General features: G+C 41.7%; 2 protein-coding genes across 6 annotated transcripts in view; one reads left to right on the top strand and one right to left on the bottom strand.

Moving 5' to 3' along the window:
* Window positions 1-4,506, bottom strand: part of MORC1 (MORC family CW-type zinc finger 1) — a 54,782-nt gene extending 50,276 nt beyond the window's left edge. For 4 of the 5 annotated variants that reach the window (XM_020806353.3, XM_072993931.2, XM_072993933.2 and 1 more), the window contains exons 1-3: window positions 4,135-4,272; window positions 3,042-3,095; window positions 512-546 (exon numbers count right to left, since the gene is read on the bottom strand). In XM_020806353.3, coding sequence (XP_020662012.3) covers window positions 512-546; window positions 3,042-3,095; window positions 4,135-4,205 — 160 coding nt within the window. In that variant the 5' untranslated portion in view covers window positions 4,206-4,272. Of the gene's footprint in view, window positions 1-511; window positions 547-3,041; window positions 3,096-4,134; window positions 4,273-4,416 lie in introns of those variants that run through there. The other variant, XM_020806357.3, reaches the window with a different exon arrangement.
* C3H3orf85 (chromosome 3 C3orf85 homolog) lies at window positions 4,500-15,849 on the top strand. Its single transcript, XM_072993937.2, has 4 exons — window positions 4,500-6,744; window positions 8,599-8,720; window positions 10,184-10,269; window positions 14,689-15,849. The coding sequence occupies exons 1-4, from the start codon at window positions 6,696-6,698 to the stop codon at window positions 14,777-14,779; spliced, it is 348 nt and encodes a 115-aa protein (XP_072850038.2). The 5' UTR covers window positions 4,500-6,695; the 3' UTR covers window positions 14,780-15,849.
* Window positions 15,850-18,634: the final 2,785 nt, after the last annotated feature.

Here is an 18,634-nt window from a genome sequence, read left to right as displayed (position 1 = left end):
AATGCAAAGTTGCAATTGTAGGCATGCTTACTAGGAGTAAAAAAAGCTTCATGAATCTCAGGCCTTTTTCACAGGTAAATTGACATAGGATCAGGCTGCAAAGACAGCTGCTCAGCAAGAGAGCCAAAGAACACCGGGCAATTATGTAACATGCATCAGCCAATTACTGAAGCCAATGAGCACTAAAGGATTTGTATACTTTGCACGCACGGAACTGGGCTAGACCTGAGAGAGACAGATTTCTTTTAATAGGGATTCTGCTACAGAATAAATACTTTTAGGTACGCTGGTAGGCTCACCATGTTACAACAATTGTGACTTTTATTCCAGTGTATTCCTTATAGGCTATCAAAAAGGTCAAAACCTATTTTTGTCACAGCCATTTAATCTCCCATACATCGTATTTGCACAGGGGAACAAATATGTCATTTCTTCTCAAAATAAACAAGCGAGCAAGCAACCAAAAAAGGAGAAAGGATGCTTTCAAAACACTCATTTAGACAGAACTCACCAGTAAATATGTCCAGTCTCGTAGCACCTGCATCACTGAAAATATTGTTTAAAAGTTTTTTTAAAACACACAAACACACAAACCACTAAAAAAGTTGTGAAAGCAGATAAATATAAAAACAAATTAACTGCAACTATCATACAAGTCAGAAGATTCTATGTGAGCCAAGAATTCAAAATACCATATGCATAAATTCAACTGGCTCAATCAGTGTCAACTCATTTTACTGGAATACTAAGAGCTTTTAAGGCAATGACCACATATGAATATATATCATAACATATAAATAATAAACTTTTAAAATTATTTAAAAACTCTTTTTAAAAACCCAGAGGAGACTGTACAATAATATTTTACAAATTTTAACACTGGAAATACAGATTTTACATAAAAACAAATTATTCAAAGAAAAGTGGATAAGCAACAATTATTTGCCAAGTTACATTTGTAGCCTGTTTTCCCTATGGGAACCCACCAACCTATCGGTTCAAAAGCATGCAAATGCGAGTAGATAAATAGGGACCACCTCGTTGGGAAGGTAACAGCGTTCCGTGTCTAAGTCGCACTGGCCATGTGACCACGGAAGATTGTCTTCGGACAAAAACGCTGGCTCTATGGCTTGGAAACGGGGATGAGCACCGACCCCTAGAGTCGAACACGACTGGACAAAAACTGTCAAGGGGAACCCTATGGGGAGCTCAAGGCGAAGGGGGTGGCTCTTTTCCTCCTCCTACTTTTTCCTCAGGACAACTACTCTGTGAGGCAATTCAGACTGAGAGTGATCAGCCTAACAACAGTGCATTTCAAGGCTCAGTGAGGACCACAGTCTCTCCAAAATCCCAATTCAACAGCATTTCAACAAGAGTTCTAATCAACATAACACATCTCGGGGACTTCAAGACAGAATTCCTGCGGGTCAGCAGAAAGGCCAACTAAGAATTAGGGTTATAGCTTGTTCTTGGTTATTTGCTGACAACAAACATTTGCTTTTGCTTTGCTCTCTAGCAAACAGTGAGAAATATTGCAGTAAGTTAGAACTGTATTGAAAGCATGCCATTATTATTTATTATGTCTCCCTTCTCAAGGGCAATGAGTTCAGTGGAGCTGACCAATCCCAGAACAGCTCATCCAGAGACTCTCAGGAGGTGACTATATGGCCATTTGCCCCACTGCCTGGTCTGATCCTTTTGCCAGTGACCAGATAATGTAAGCGCCAGAACAACCCACCCCATCTGGCGTATTCCTACCTGCACCTTTCTGTCTCCCCGTCAGGGCTTGTTTTTTAGGTGCACATGGGATCACTCTGTTTTAGTTTGTTTCCAGCTTGTGTAACCACTAGGACTGAACCAAAGCAGAGCTTGCTGCTCTAAATGTCCCATCTAGTTCCATTTTCCACATATCTTTAAGCTTAGTCACTTCATCTACTTTCCCAATATCATTAAGCAGCTAAGCTTAACAATAGTGGGAAATTGAAAGCACTGCACCTTTTAGGGAAAAAATTAAAAATTTAAAGCTTCCTCCTGGAAGGAGGAAGAGGCAGTAGTGTGCTTGTTTGTTTTTTGTTTTCTCTGTTTTTGTTCTTTGCTTTAGGGAGGTGGGCCAAATAAGTTTGCTTGAGGTGTATATGCTACGTGGATGCAAGGATCACACCAAATTGCATAACAGACCTCTATATAACCTTAAGCAACCCTACTACTTAGCTCCAATTGAGCCAAGCCCTCACATACCCTTATAACAAGAAGAGGAAGCTCACTTTAAAAAGTGTGTTTCTTATATACCACCCCATAGTGCTTAAAACACTCTCTAGGTGGTTTACAATTTAATTATGCAGGCTACACATTGCCCAAGCTGGGTAACTTAGTTTATTGATCTCAGAGGAATTGTAGGCTGAGTCAACCACAAGTCGGCTACATGGGATTGATCCTGGGCAGTGAACAGAGTTTTGGCTGCAGTATTGCAGTTTAACCACTGCTCCATGAAGCTCCTTTTAGAGGCCACTTAGGTAGGGCCATTTCCAGGTGGGGAGATAGGAAGCATCCTGCTCACCTTTCTGAATTTGGATCCCCCCTTCGAGGAAAAAAAACAATGATTTTTATGAGCAGTTGGGTGCATGAACATCTGGTCCCTACTTCGGCTCTCAGGCCAAAGTAGTTTGCCACCATCACATGACAGCATTTTCCACTGTTTAGTTGTCCTGAACTGGCTGGTGCCCTCAACGTGTGGGACTACATTCCCCATCTTCCCGGCCATAAGGGAATATTTACAAGGCATCAGCCAAGTGGGGGAGTGGGTACAGCACAGAACAGTTTTGCTTGATTCTACCAACAAACCAAAGCTATGCTGTGGAAGAAAACTGTGTGGCATCTTCAATAGATATTTGAACAACCCAGGACTGACTTATTGAATACTGTTTTGTAAACTGGAACAGTTTTTGATAGAACAGAGCGAACGGCAGCTGCCACAGAGCATTTACCAGCCACAAGTGTTTCAACCTGCATGGAATTTCACTCTGACAAAGTGTAATATTTACCGGGAATTGTCAATCAGTTCAGCAACTGCTCCAAAGAGAAAGTCGTGTGTTGTGCTGGGGAAAAAACATTAGGACACCTTTATTAAAAATAAAAGAAAACTGAAACAGCAACAAACTAAAGACTAAAGTATCAGCTGGTGAGAAACAGCCAGCTTTTAAAATATAACAACAAACAGAAAAGGAGGGGAGTGGCTCCAGCCAGCGGTACCTGGCAGCTGGATTCTGGGAATGGAAGTCGAAAAGAGAAGTAGGGCAGGGCTCTGCTTTTGTCATGCAACTGGGTTGTGTGTGTGTGTCTGTGTAGAAAGCGATGGCAATGACTGTTCTTCTGTGACATTTAGGTTAAATGCCCCATGCAGCTCCATCCTCTGCGTGTCTCCTGGTAAGCAAGTCCGATGGAGTGCAATTGGGGGGAGAGGGACTTCTTGTGAGAGGAGTCTCCCCCAACGGAAGTTTTAATCCTGCACACACGTGGGTGTCTTACTGAACTGCACTTACTTCTGAGTAGATACCTATAAGATTGCCTTGGTAATCGGCCGTAATGGAGAGCCCCCCCCCCCCAAAGCACCATAAAGGGCTTAGAACCTGCACAGTTTTATCCATCCTGTTTGCTCAGGAGGCAGTTCCACTAACTTCAAAGGGACTGGATGTCTGCTAAGCGTTAATAAGACCTGACACTCACACACACACACACACACACACACACACGCACACGCACACGCACACGCACACGCACACATAACTTCGGCATCGTTTGCCACCCATTTAGTTCCAATCCACATTTTCCGCCCAAGGTGTTAAGGGAAGACATTATTTTCCGCCCAGCGCTTCCTCGCTTTGAGATGAAAAAATGATGCGCGGATCGCTTCGAGGGGACCACTTGGAATGAAAAACAGGGACTATTTTTTTTGGGTCCCCCCCCCCTTTCCGGAACAAGAATACCGCCGGATCGACACAGGGGACCTGGGAGAGGCGAGGAAGCAGGAGGAGCCCCCACCCGAGCCCGCCCTTGCACAGTTGCCCGAGGACTGGGAACAGCGGGTAAAACGGGGGGAGCCGACCCTCCGTCTCCCCCAAACGTGGCTCCACTCACGAGTTGGCATGCAGGTATTCCAGCCTCAACTTCGCCCTACACAGAGCCCCATAGCGAGTCGCTTCGGACATCGCCACGCCCCAACCGTTCCCCCGGCGACTCCGCACCACTCTAGAAGCCAGGGGGAAAAAGCTCAGTCCCCTAGCGCCCCCTGGTGGCGAATGGGAGAACAAGCCCGTCTTTCGAGGGCGGTGGCCCAATCGCAGTGGCCGAACCGGGCAACAGGTGGCGCTATTTTGCCGAAGGGAGATACCGCTCGGTGAGGAAATAGAAGTACAGTACCTGAAACCGATTCATTTAGGGATGTTGTCAGGATTGCTCTTTTTCAGCAGTAGTCATGAATCTGAGTTCTCTTTTGTGAGCACTGGGAGGATGGAGAAGACAGGCAATAAGCATCAACCTCTCAGGGTCTTAAATCTTTTTGCACCTGTAGTGGGACATCAGAATGACAGGCACACACAGACAGATGTACAGACACACAGATGTCATCATAGAGAAGTAAATCTTGATAAAGGGGAGGTTGGAAGTATACCTCCATAGTAGGCCTTTAAGAGGCTTGAATGGGGGGGGGGCTTTGGGTGAGTGGCAATCACATAGTAGCAACCAATTGTACTCTTACCTACTTTACCCGTCTTCTTTACTCAGTCAGGGTGTTATGGAGTCAGAAGTCTGAGGAAAGTGTTTATTTAACCACACAGTTATTCGAAATAATGGAATTAACCAATGAAGGTTCTAAAGTATGTAACAAATGAATATGTTTGTCTGCTATTGTGACATATATGAAGATTTTGTGAGTAAAAGAGAAACAGTTTTTACTCTAGCTCAGCATCAGAGTATCTGACTGAGTCAACTGAGATTATTGCCAATTGAGGTAAATCTAACTAAAAATAACTAACAATAGAATATTTGAGGGAGACTTGCAAACTATAATAATCTGCGGTGTAGGTCCATGACTATATTTTTCTCTGCTGTGCAACCGGAACTTTCAAGTCACCAATTCCCACTCTACTAGGGAAGCAGGGAAACTCCACTCCTTTCTCAACTCTGCTGACCATGCATCATTGTCTGTCCACTTTCAGGGCGGCCCTGAAATCAATCAGTCAGCAACTGACACAAGAAAATGTGCATCTCTGGATTCTTCTAATCAAAGTGATGACTTCATATTATGGTTGGCCTGAAACTGATCTACATATTAAGAGGCTAACAAGCCATTCATTCAAACAACAAGATGCAGTATTCAAAATCTATGGGAATATGTTATGTTATAATTATAAGGATACTTGTTTGAGAGAAATCTATAAGTCGCTGCTAAAGGAGATGGGAAATGTTTTTCTTTTTCTTTTTGTCCACAGCTCTGGGAGTTATCCCTCCCCCCCCCCCCCAAAAAGAGAGTCCTGTGTTCAGTTCTTGTTGTTTCCAGCTAGGCGTGGAATAACTGTAGTGAAGAACTTTGAGAACAATCCTCTTGTTATTTATTTATTTAATTCATATACTCCCCACCTAGGTGGTTTACTACAGAATAAAACAATAATCTATGATTATAATAAAACAATTATATTTAAAATAATATAAAGAAACAGACATGTACTAAACATTATAACTTAAAATATCATATATTTAATAAAAACATTCAAGATGGTGGTGGTCAAATAACCTAGCAACTCATAAGTTCCCTGCATTTCTGCGTTCAGAAAGGCCTGTCTTAATAGCCAAGTTCTTAAAAGTATCTTAAAAGTTCCCAATATTTAATTAATTTAATATACTTAATTGATATTCCATCTTTCTCCCAGAAATATCCCAAATTGGCTTACAAAGAATTTTAAAACAGAGCAATTAAAAATACAGCAAATTAGCTAGATGGACCCGTAATGTGCCTTGATATAACATACCTTTTTATGTTGCCACAAAAAATTCTACAGACATGAAAAATGTTTTAAGTTCTCCAGATGTAGGGTGTGACATAACGTTTAAGGAAATTTTAAATATTGGTATAAAATAAAGATATTTAGGAATAGGGTATTAATAGTCTTGAACAATTGTGTTTTAACAGATTGACTTAAATGTTATGTTTTGATCAACATTTCCCTTTTAATTCTATTTTTTAGTATTGTTGGCTGTCTTGAGCACCTTTTTAATGAAAAAAATGAGAGTCCAAGTTCATTAATACAATCAATACTGGACATGTTTGCTTATTTACTTGTCCCTGACGTGTCTGAAGTCATAGGGATTCTGCAGAGTAAGGAAACATCTCTGCTCCTTCTTACATCCTCTCCTTTAGAAATGAGAACATGTTTGATATTTTGCATAATCAAAAGTTGAGTAGATTAAGGCTCTCTTCACCTAGGAAGAAAACATGTCTGGAATATAGCAAAAAGTCCATGTCAACAGTCCAAAGGGTACCAAGAGGTTGATGAAACATGTCCATGCAACTGTGGATTTTGCCCTCTCTGTGTGCATCTGGCTATAGTAAATGATTTACAAAGCAAAGGGCATTGAAAGTACAAAAAGCATCCCCATTTTGCTGCTTTACTGTGCAACATTTTCTATTCGGGAAACACACTATGACCACGACAATGCTTCAATTCACTTTATGTATCCTGTTGCTGACAGGTAAGATTTTAGAATTATGGTAAAGCAAATGCCTAAGTCAAGAATTGAACACACAGTGAGGTATTCTGAAGTTCTGGCAGATCCCATTTCAAAGTGATATTGTAAATTGTTCTAGATTATAATTCAAGAGAGGCACAGAGAGTTCCTTGTGGTAAGTAAGGCATTCTCTTTTCACAGGTCTTACTTCGGTAGTGAGATTGCAGAAACCTGGTCAAGTTTTCTTTATGCTGTTTGATTTATGACGCCCACACTTGTTTCGATTTACAGCCCTCCATCCTGCCCTCTTTTAGAGCTGTCCCATTCCTTTTTGGTACAGCACTGGGGCTATAGGTTTTTTTTGGGGGGGGATAATTTGGAATGTTCCTAATTAGCCCATTCTGTAGCCTGTGTGGATGGTTAGTCCACACAAAAATAATGCTGTGGTCAGTGTTATCTGAGGTGACAACCCTGTGACATATTTGATGGCATTGAAAGGGACAACTAAGAATCCCCCCTCCTCTATTTTCATCTGCTGTACCATTTTAAATTTTTAAATATATCTTCCTATTGATGCAGCACTATAAATGAGATACATTGGCAGTATTACGCTAGGTAGATGAATTGCTGTTTTGCTGTTTCACTTTATTTAACAAACAAAGGAAAGTCACTGCAGCCCATTAAATGATGGCCATGAGAAAAAGTGGAAAAAGGGGTGGGAAGGAGAGTGTCATTAACCTGAAAGGGGACAAATCAGGGTGTTCCTAAGACCTGTTTGGTCCCTTCTCACAGGAGAAAAATGTTGATCAAAATAGATTGTGTTAAGAACCTTTTAAGCGTCAATCAGACTGCTCCAGCCCCCGTCTGGTCATGCCCTTATAGAAGCTCATATTTAACACATCTAAAATGATTGATTATAGTGCAACAACCCAGACAGATAGGGATAAATGTAGATGCATATGATGTGGAAAAATTTCCTTGGAAAAATATAGCATCAAAAAAACATACCTGCTCACCCTGAGGAACTCAGAGGTTAGCCCTTCTGGCCAGCTCCTAACTTGTTTTACAAGGGGACTTAACTGTTATCTCCACTAGAGAGGGGCACTTCATCCTTTGCATCTAGAATGCAGTGCAGCACTACAGGTGGTGCAAGTTCCCATCCCTGTCCCCCTGAGCCGGCCAGGTCACTAACCAGGCTCCATTCATCGCTGGGGTCCTTCTTCAGCAGTGGTGCACTAATCTGGGCAGGAGGCTGGCCAGTCTGGCCCCACCTCCCCAGGCAGCTGACCACCCAGGCCAAGAGAGTCCCACCTCCTCGCTGAAGTGGTCAGTTGCCTGGGAAGGCGGGGTTGGGCCGTCTGGGTTGGTGCACCACTGCCAAAGAAGTACCCCACCGATGCTCAGAGCCTGGTTCATGGCCTGGCCGGCCGAATGGGAATCCACACCACCTGTGGGGCTGTGCTTCATTCAAGATACAAAGGCTGAAGCACCCCTCTCTAAGCTGCACCTCATGAAATCTCCCATTCTCCCCTGCTCTACTGAGATACAACTTCACAAGGCCGTTTTGTCAAGAAGTCATTTAACTTTCATTTGGTAAGTAGATTTTACAACCCAACACTCTCAGTGCGATGTCTTAAAACACCTTGGCTTCTCGAAGATTTTAAACATAGTTCATAGTCCAACCTTGTAATACCATGTAAAAGGCATATGAAGGAATAGAGCAGTTTGTTAAACATATTAGGATTTGGGTTTTTTTCTCTACATCTCTTAATAAATTTAATATACTTAATTTATATTAATTTTAGAATTAATATATTAATAACATTAATTTTAGAATTAATGTTACTGTAGCTGTTTTCTGTGCCTTTCTCATTTCAGGAGCCTTGGGACTACCATTTTTCTCAGAGGAAGAAGCCAACCAATTTTTGAGTCTTAAGAGACAAACACCTTATTTAGACTACTTGCAACTAACTAGCAGCCAGAGTACTCTGGGTGAACAGGTATCCATTCTTTTCTAAGATATTGTAGTGACGTTTGGAGAGAACTATTATGATCTGAAAGGTAGAAAGTTTACTTTTCCTAAATATTTTGGCTGACTTTGAGTCAGCCTGAATTTCCCAGTATAATATGATAATACTTCTTTCAGCAATTTACAAAGAAGAAGCCATATCAGTTTGTCTTCATACATTGGCAACAGAAAAAGGGTGGGGGGCGGGGGAGAGAAGAATGGAACAGAACAAAACGTTGTAGAACTTTAAAGACTAACACTTTTATTTCATTGTGATCTTTCATGGATCAAAGTCCACTCCCTCATAAACTGTTAGCCTTTAAAGTGCTACAGTATTTTTAGTATTGACCCTACTTTTCTTTTGTCAACAAGTACCCCTTTCAGGGACTTTCACAAATGTGGCTACTCGTGTGTGTGTGTGTGTGTGTGTGTGTGTGTGTGTGTGTGTGTGTGTGTGTGTGTGTGTGTGACCCCAATGTTTACATATAGAGAAGTCTTCTTATATTCAGAGAAGGTGCCACCAGCAAGCTAGAGTGCAGTGACGTTGCCTTATTTGAATTAGATCCCAGAATCTGCCCATGACGGCTGAGGACTGTAGTCCAAATATAGCTGTTAAAATCTTTCATGTCCCTTTCTCATATGTTCCCAGTACCATGTTCTAAACAGCTGAAAGGAGCTGGGAATTCACCTAAAACTGTTATTCTGAGGATTAATTAAATAAGCACCGTGAAGCATTTTACATTATTGACTCAGCTATCAGACTAATCACTGTGGCTGTGTACTCTTAATCATAACATCCTTATATACTAATAGAGGAGCTATTGGGGGCCTCTTAGGAACAGTTGAGCTTCCTAATGTGGTCAAGCCTGAATGTTCCCATGGAGATAACTAGTAAAACCTATATTTGCCTTATCTTAAATGGTCAGTTGAGAAGTTCACCATGGATTTAACTGTAGACAGTTTTGTAACTAGCCCTTTAGCATGCAGGAAAGAACATAATTTTTTTATAACTGATGCAGGACATCAGTAATAGTCCATTAAACATGGACTATTTTTAAGTTCACTTTCCCTGCCCTTCTGCTGAGGAAGTTATTATTTTATCAGTATCCTGAAGTGGCTTACTTATTAAGTCACTTCACAATACTGGCAAATTCAATCTCAAAAGCTTGCTTTGGATTGGCTCCAGCGATCACAAGCACTGGAACTGATCCAAAACAGAGCAATCCTACCTGCACCAAGAAAGTAGAAGTAGAAAAGTATGGATAGGATTGCTCTGGAGGTGGCCTGGTTTGCTCTAACAAAGACATCCTATAGTCTGGTAGCAAACCAAAAAGCAGGCTAAACACATTTGTAATCAGTCTCATAATCTTCTATTAAACTTGAAGTCTGTGTCATATGTAAATGTTGTAGAGAACATGTTTCTGGCTAAACAAATGCATATTCTGCCCTAAACAGGTTAGTGAAGCCTGGACTACACTGAAAAACACAGGACAATATTACATGGATCTGGGATATTCTGTATTCAGTACTGACACAGCCAGGTAATTCATACGGGAATAAAAATAGGTGATAGCTGGCTTGGCTGTAGTACATGTGAAAAGGATCAAGGGTTCTTAACAGACAACAAGTTAAACATGAGTCAAGAGTGATATAGCAGCAAAATAAAAATTAAACACAGTACTTGGTTGTATCAACAAAAGTATGGTGGTCAGATCAGGAGAAACAATTGTACCACTCCCAATGTTAAACAACTCTTAGTGTCAAGAAGTTGTTGCTCATGTTTATCTGCTATCATGCAATTGGAATCTACTGATTTGGGTTCCTATGTTCTAGAGGAGTAGCAAATGGGCATTCTCCATCTTGTGCATGACAGCCTTTTGAAAATAGCTATCATAGGACCTCTCGCTCTTCTCTTTTTCTGGATAAACATACCCAAGAGACCCTCAAACATTCTTCATAGATCTTGTTTTCTACAGCCTTTGCTTTCCTGGATAGAACACTCAGCAGGTAGGTAGGGCTGTCTTTGGAAGGGACCTTTGGTTTGTGATGGATAGAATCACCCCAGCCTAGAAAAGTCCATCCCAGTCACTCAAACTATAGACAGTAGGTGAAGTTGCAAATAAAACTCCAACATCCCTTCTCAAACTTGAATGCAGCCACCCTCTTGAAGTCCCATCTTGTTATACACGTTCTGGAAGCAGTCTCTTGAAGAGGCTTGGTGTGATGTCTGCTGTCATCTCTCTAGTGTGACAGTAGATCATCTCGATGATGCCTTTCTCAGTCAAATCACAGACCAAGTAGTATCTCAGACTGATGTGTTTGGTGCATGCATTCATTTTCCCCCCCTGGGATGCAGATCTGGTTGTCTTCCATCATCTGGATTGGCATCTTTTCCTTTATCCCAAAGTCATTCAGCATCTTCTCCAGCCATAGCAGTTCTTTGCATGCCTCAGCCACAGCAATCAGTTCAGACTGTGGAAGATGCCATGTTTATGACTAACCCATGAAATCAGACCATCACCATACATGGCCAGGAAATCACTAGTGGACTTTTGATCTGTTCTATCTTCTGGCCAGTCTGTATTAGCATACCCTATAGGTTTTGGGTTTTCACTAGCTGGCAGTCTAAATTAAAGTCCATTCATTTATAGCTGTCCAATCATTCTGTGTTGACAAAACTAAGCTTTCTAATTAGTAGTCCTACAGAAGTAGCTGTGTCTGGCCTGGTAGTTCTTGCGAGATACAAGAGCTTACCTATAGCTGTTCTGTATTTGGTAAAAATTTACTTTCATCCTTGATTTTAAGAAAATCTATTTACATGGGTGTTGTAATACTGTGGGCATCTTGGAGGCCTAATGTCTCCAGAAGCTCAACTACCTTTTGTTTCTGCTTTAATAATAATAATAAACCTTTATTGGCATACAGCAGAAAAAGCCGCAGAATAAATACAATAAAATACGCATACAGGGTTCGTTGCATGCGAGTGGGGTGGAGAAAATAACAGCGTTAAGCCCCTCATTTTAGAGAGGGCATGTTGCGACGTCTCTGAATAATGGCGTGAACATATCGAGCAGTTGATACAGTAACTTCCTTGTTAGTACCATTTAAAAGGTATTGGGTTTTCTTTAGGTCATCCCATCGCGTGTAGGAGGGGGGAAAGACCGACTGGTGGAGCAGGCGGATATCCATGTACAAAATGCAATGAAATAGCATATGATGCAGAGATTCAGTTTTTCCCTGGCCACATGGACAGGTTCTCAGGTCTGTAGGAAGGCCCAAGTATCTGCCCTGCACTAGATTTGATGGAACTATGTTGCATCTGGCGAGAGTAAATGCCCAGCGCTCTAGTGGCTGTTCAAGAAAATATAAGTAGCTTGGGCTGCGTCCGAGAGTGAGTGAGAGGTGAAGACGAAGTGGAGAGCAGACTTTTTGTGACGCACTAAACAAAGTTTGCCCTTCAATGTCCAGGACCCTGTTTTTGATGGTTGGAAACACCTTGGAGGGGGGTATAAGGCCCAGAAGGTCGGGAGATAGCCCTAGAGTCTTAACTTTCTTTGTGAATAGGGCCAAGCCATTGGGAAGCAGGCTATCGGCTAGCAACGCTTGCAAAAGGGTGTCCTTGGGAGAGAAAAAACAAATTTTGACCCAGTATTTGAGAAATCTGAGCCAGGCCCTAGTCTCAATTCTGTATTGGCCACCCTCAAGACACAGAGCTGCGTATGGGACACAGTGAGGGAGGCCAAGGATTTTGTATAAAAATACAGATTGTACTCTCTCCACAGAGCTGTGTAGTGAGGACAACCAAATAGGGACACCGTATAGTAGCTGAGCAACTGATTTCGCGTTAAAGATCTGTAAAGCAGCGGGAATAAAGCCATGGCCCCAGGTGTGGTGAAATCGTAGGATGGCTTGGGCTGAGAGTTTGGCTGTCTTGATTGCTGCCCGTTGGTGAGTTAACCAGGAGTGTCGGTGATGGAAAGTAATGCCCAGATACTTAAACTCTCTGACCTGCTGAATGGAATTCCCATGGAATGACCATACGAAGGGTTTCCACGCTTTGCCAAAGACCACAATTTTGGTTTTCTCAAAGTTGAGTTGAAGGTTGTTGTGAGACAGGTATTCAAGGCAGCAAGTAATTAGTCTCTTTAAGCCCACTCTTGAGCGTGAGAGGAGAACCATGTCGTCCGCGTACAAAAGAATTGGTATCGAGAGGTGGCCAATTTTGGGGCTGTGACCGTTGACAGTGCGTAAGAGAGGGGCGAGATCGTTGATAAACAGGTTGAACAGGGTTGGAGCCAGGACGCAGCCTTGCTTCACTCCTCTATTGGCAGGAATTGGGCCATACCACCCTGAACACGCCCGATCTCGTCTGCTTTAATAACTATGACCACTCTGCTTCCCTTTCAATTTCATGGAATATGTTGCATTCCCTAACTCTTTGATTTCTACCTCTTTATTAAGATGCTTTACAATCCTTTTGTCCTCCTATTCCCTCTGAGTAGCTACAGTTTAAGTAATCTACAAGAAAAGTAAAGCAAAATGTCCATTTCTACTTCTGTTAACACCTTGCTCAAAGCTTTGTTGCAGTGACGTTTCTTTCAGTTTCTCATTTTAGGCCCAAGCAGTTTGCTTCAATCCGTCCAGGTCTTTTGTTAGTTTGCATACAAAAATGAGGATGTTTGTAGCTGGTAAATCCCAGTGGCTGCTCCATATACAGCTCCTCTGTGATCTGTCCATGTAGAAATGCAGTCTTGATGTCTAGGTGCTTGGCTTGTATTTTTTTGAAAGCTGCAGCATTCAGGAGCATTCTTATTGTACTGTACTTGACAACAGCAGCAAAGGTTTCATTGAAGTCTTCTCCATATTTCTGCAGGAACGCTTTTGCAAAAACTCTTGCCTTGTAGCACTTCACTTCTCAGACAAGGTGACTTGTTTGCACCTTGTCTCAGCTTGAATACGTTCTTGCTCCTGATAGCTTTCTTGCCTGGTGGTAGCTTAGCCACTGTTCCTGTCTCATTCTTGTGCACTGCTGTAGCTCTTCCTTTCTCCATCTGGCAGCTTCAGCTGCTGGCTTCTGCTCAGTCTCCTCCCAGATTACTGGCTCATTTATCTGATATGACCTTGCAAAGTAGAACAGGTGAGGAGCTGGTACACCTTTGTTGGGCCACAGTGAACATCTAATGGCTGTTTCTGGAGCATCTTGTGCCATAGATCTCTCTTCCAGTTCAACAGCTTTGACATCTCCAGTTGTATCCCATTCTCTTGATTTACTACTCTCTGTGTATCACCTTCCTGCTTCATATCTGGCTCACATTATGGAGGGACTGGCACAGTTTCATTTAGAACAGGTCCAACATAGTGGTCTTCTATTCCTCTTTTGTCAGCTTGCTTTTGTTGATCAAAATTAACATGTCTTATGCCAACTTCACCTGCTTTGAGTTTATCTCTTTATATTCTTTACTTCCAGGATCATAGCCAAGCAAGATAGTCTGTTTGGTTCTAGAGTTCAGTATATGCCTTTTCTGAATTGATATAAAAACATATGCCAGGCTTCCAGAAAATGATGGAATGGAGACTGTTGTACTTTTGGCCCATCATGAGAAAGCAAGATTTTCTAGAAAAGACAATAATGCTGGGAAAGGTTGAAGGCATCAGAAAAAGAGAAGGACCGAATATAAGATGGATTGACTCTCTAAAGGAAGACATAGGCTTGCATTTACAAGAGGTGAACAGGGCTGTTGAGGACAGCACATTCTGGAGATTGCTCATTCATACGGTCGCTGTGGGTTGGGGCGGTTTGCCAGCATGTAACAACAATAACATTAAACTTAAGACAATCGAAAATAAGATCCTGAGCTCTGTAACAATTTCATTTGACAAGGAAATCGCAAAACAAAGTATATTTTCATGTTATGCTTTTTGTCAACTTCTGTCAAAACAGTTATTTTGTTTATTTACAGGGATCATATTAATTCTTACATGGATATGTTGCAGCAACCCAGAGCACATTTGAAAAAGCAAAGAAGAAAACCTACAGAAATCGGACATTGATCCTTATTGTTCAGACTGCCCTTAAAGGCCAGCATTTATGGCAGCTTGATGCTTCCTGGAATATTGGGGCTTGGAGCAAACAGTGTGAAACCAAACAGCAGTCTTTATCCTGTTGACCTTCATTGACTTTCACTGTCAGTTTTCTCATCATCATCACCTTCTGTGTTGCATCTCCTCTAAATTCATCTGCTCTGGTCCACTTGTTTCTCTTTCAGTAGCAGCAGGTACCAGAAAGGCAAATTGGAACACTAAAAAGGGATTTCTTTTCACAGTAGACTGAATGAACTTGTCTGTCACAGCTCTGATTGGTCACAAAGCACACTGTCTCACAACGATTGTGACTGATACCCGAATTCTTTTTTAAAAAGTGCTGAGAACACCTGTTACTTTTCTAAATCTGGAACTCTCTAGTTCTTTGTGGCATAGAAAATTACCACTTCCCCGCAGAATTTCATGAACATTATATCAGGATAAGATGCCTGTCTTTAAGATGGAGAAATATTCGTTGAACTGACACAAACGTCTTTGTTCTGCCTTGGATTGAATAATACCAAGTAAAAATGAAGTTCATTATTTGCTAAGTGGGTGAGTTGAGTAACTAAAATGATCTCAGGCTCTTCATAGATGCAATTTATTTGAAGATTTCTTCAAACGACAGCAAATAAACAGGAAATGAGATCCATTAAATTCAGCCACAATAAACAAGAAATTATAGGAAGATCATGTATTTCAAACAAAATGTGGTATACATTGTAGAGGGAACGTACGGTCTTTCTTAAATTTGTATTTCTCTTGCCTGATCCAACATTCATGTAACAAAGAAATGTCATATCATTTTGAAATATGAATTATAGACTAAAGGACCATCTGAAATTCAGCCTGAGTACTTGCAATAAAAACAACCATGCCAGGTTCCTCTTCTTATCCCTTTCCTCTATTTCTTCTGTCTTGATTTTTGTATTGTAACTTTCTAGGCCATAGAATCTAGGGGGAGGGGCTTGCCCTCTCGTACTTTGCAAGCACCATGTACACTGATGTCTTATAAATAAATATGAATAGGGTTGCCTGGTCTCTGGACACTGGCTTAAGTTTCAGGAACTGCTATGCTTATTTGGGTCTCTGTGTGGGATGATAAATCTCAGGGTGAGTAATGCTAAAGGAGAAGAATATTTTGTTTTTCCTTGTGAGGTCTTTTCAAACTCATCCTCACCAATTCTCGGCTGGCACCATGTTTCACTAGCTTAGTACAAGTATATGTGTGTGGCGCTTGGCCAGTCACACAAAAAGCCAGGAGCAAGGGGAAAGAAGAGGATGGAGTTGGTTGCTGAATGCAGCTGGGGCCACCACGTCATCAGGAGCAAGGGAAGGAGTGGAGTGGCAGTACCAAAACTCATGAGCCGCCTTATTGCATGAACCCTCGCAGTAGCAGAGGATGGTCTGGGGGAAAAAAATTCCCAGTGGGCTGACAGCCTATTAAAAACTTTCCACATGCTAATATGTGCTGTAGGTGAGACCACATGGGACAGGAGTCCTAGCTGGAATGGTAGTAGCTATGGCTCAGCGTTTTGGGAGCTGGATGGTTTCCTGTTAACATTGTTGGCTAGACCTTGCCCAGATTCTGAGCCCATTTACTTAGATTGCCTTCATGCCTGTTTCTAGAAACGTCTGACTGAAAAATAGTTGCAGCTCCTCTGTCAGTCCTTGCCTTCTCTGTTTTGGCAACATCATAACAACCCAGCCCTGTCTGATCTCAAGGACCCAATTCTAGTCTCAGGTGTTGATCCTGGAATCTTAAGGAATGAGAAATTTTAAGGACCTGACAACCCTAACAAATCGACTAATAGACTGGTAATCAGATGGCAGCCATTCAAAGAGTCACCATTAGAGATGGGCATGAACTACTAGTTTGGTGGTTTGTGTTAGTTTGGTGAATAGTCAGACAGGTGTTTTGCAGTTCAGTGCTCTGCTCCTTCTGCCAGGCATCCATTTAGAGGCAGCACCTGAAGAGGAAGGGAAGCTGGGGTACTGCTTCTGAGTGGGTGCCTGCTGAAGGGGATGGGTCATTGAATTGTGGAACACTTGTTAAGTCGTCCGCCAAACCAGAATGAACAACTGAACTCATAGTTCGTGCCCATCTGTGGTAACTATACTAGAAGGTGGAAGTCAAATCATACAGTGAAGCCAATATGTCATTAGAGTGGAAATCCTGCTAGTGTTTCAGAGATGTCATTCAGGCTGATTTTCATGCCTAAGAAATCAAAGTTGCAAGCAAAATCTTGCTTAGCTTCTGAAGATCAGTCATAAAACAAAGCAAGCTCATTTGTTAGATACAGGAGTGAGGAAAGCTCTTGCTCTGACAATCATTCACATTCTGTACTTAAGTAACTCCCTCTTTTAGAGCTGGCTTGTCCAGCTTTGATTGTCTCTATATATTCACATATGGTGGGAGGAAAGGGGAGAAAAATATTTTACTATCTACTGATGACACAGAAAGCCACCTTGTAGTGGCTTTTATCCATGTTAAGTGGCTGTTGAAATTAAAAAATATGAATAATGGCCAAGAAAAAAAGTAACAGGTATGCCTTTCTGTGGGGGAACTTGACCAAGGAGTATTACTTCTATCCAGAATTCTGGGAGGAAAAACATATCATTGTAGTCTTCTCTGTAATATGTGTCGCAAAGGAAAAATGAGCTTTGAGTCTCAAAGTGACTCTTAATAGGGTTGAAATATTCTATAGCAATTTCTGCAACTGATGTGACATTATTAATACAAATGTTTTGCCAAGATAATAGCCGTTGCTACTTATCTGTCACGGCAATTAAAAATTGCTAATAAAATAATGAGGAGATAAATCACACAGCGCTTGCTGTTACGGAGCTCATTTCAGAAAACCTAATCTTTACAGCCTGGGCCACAACTTGTTAGGAAGTCATTTTTGCAAGTAATGCCATGAGAAATATTAATGGTATATAGATAGCACTTGCTTCGTTGCCACATTAATTATGCATTTAAAACTCTGCCGGCCAAGCCTCACAAGGAGAGTGCATGTCGCCTGTCTAAGCTGTAACCCCAGCCAAATTACAAAGGTGCCCAATTCATCAACAGCGGTGGCTTTTGACATCATTATTCTACTCCCGTCTCATTTTGCATTAAATTACTGTTATGCTTCCTTAGCTTTCCAGCTTATGAAAGGAGCACTAAGGGTTTTGTTGATATTGTCTCAGGACTTCCCAGCTCTGCTGAATGTTAAATATTTGAGTACTTTTTCCACATTTCTAATTACTAAAGGCCATCATGTCTGGTTTATTTGCCTCCTGGACTAGAAGGAAAGTTACTCTGTGGTCCTGATTCACTGAATGTGGCTGCTCAGCACAAATATTTTCCCAACCAGAACTTACGTGAGGCTGTCCTCATTTTTTGAGTGATAAAAGACTTGCAGGGGGAGGGGACGTGAGATAGTAGGAATCAATTCTGTTTACCAACTCTCCCATTCCCAAACAGGTAGTTCTACTTGGTCAGGTAGGATTAGAAGAACAGATTGTGCAGTGGCTGTTTGTGTTTGCCACTCCTCCTCCTCCATCATTATCATGGATGAGGGCTCAAGTCATGGGACTCACTATCAGGTTGGACTTAAGTCACATCAGTAACTCAATTCAGACCCAGCTCAGTTTTTTTCCCAATGACTCAGCCTCAGTTTGTGGTTTGGAACCCCTCCTTTTTTCTGGGGGTAAAAAAGCTTGTTTTTAATAGGGACTCGGGAATCAGGACTTGGTACCAAATAGACTCAGACTCATATTTGGGACTTGAATCCAAAGATTTGCCAACATCTTTGCCAACATCATTGTACTGCTGAT

The sequence above is a fragment of the Pogona vitticeps genome, chromosome 3 (assembly GCF_051106095.1).
Source record: "Pogona vitticeps strain Pit_001003342236 chromosome 3, PviZW2.1, whole genome shotgun sequence".
Classification (NCBI taxonomy): domain Eukaryota; kingdom Metazoa; phylum Chordata; class Lepidosauria; order Squamata; family Agamidae; genus Pogona; species Pogona vitticeps.
This window is presented reverse-complemented; position numbering and strand designations above follow the sequence as displayed.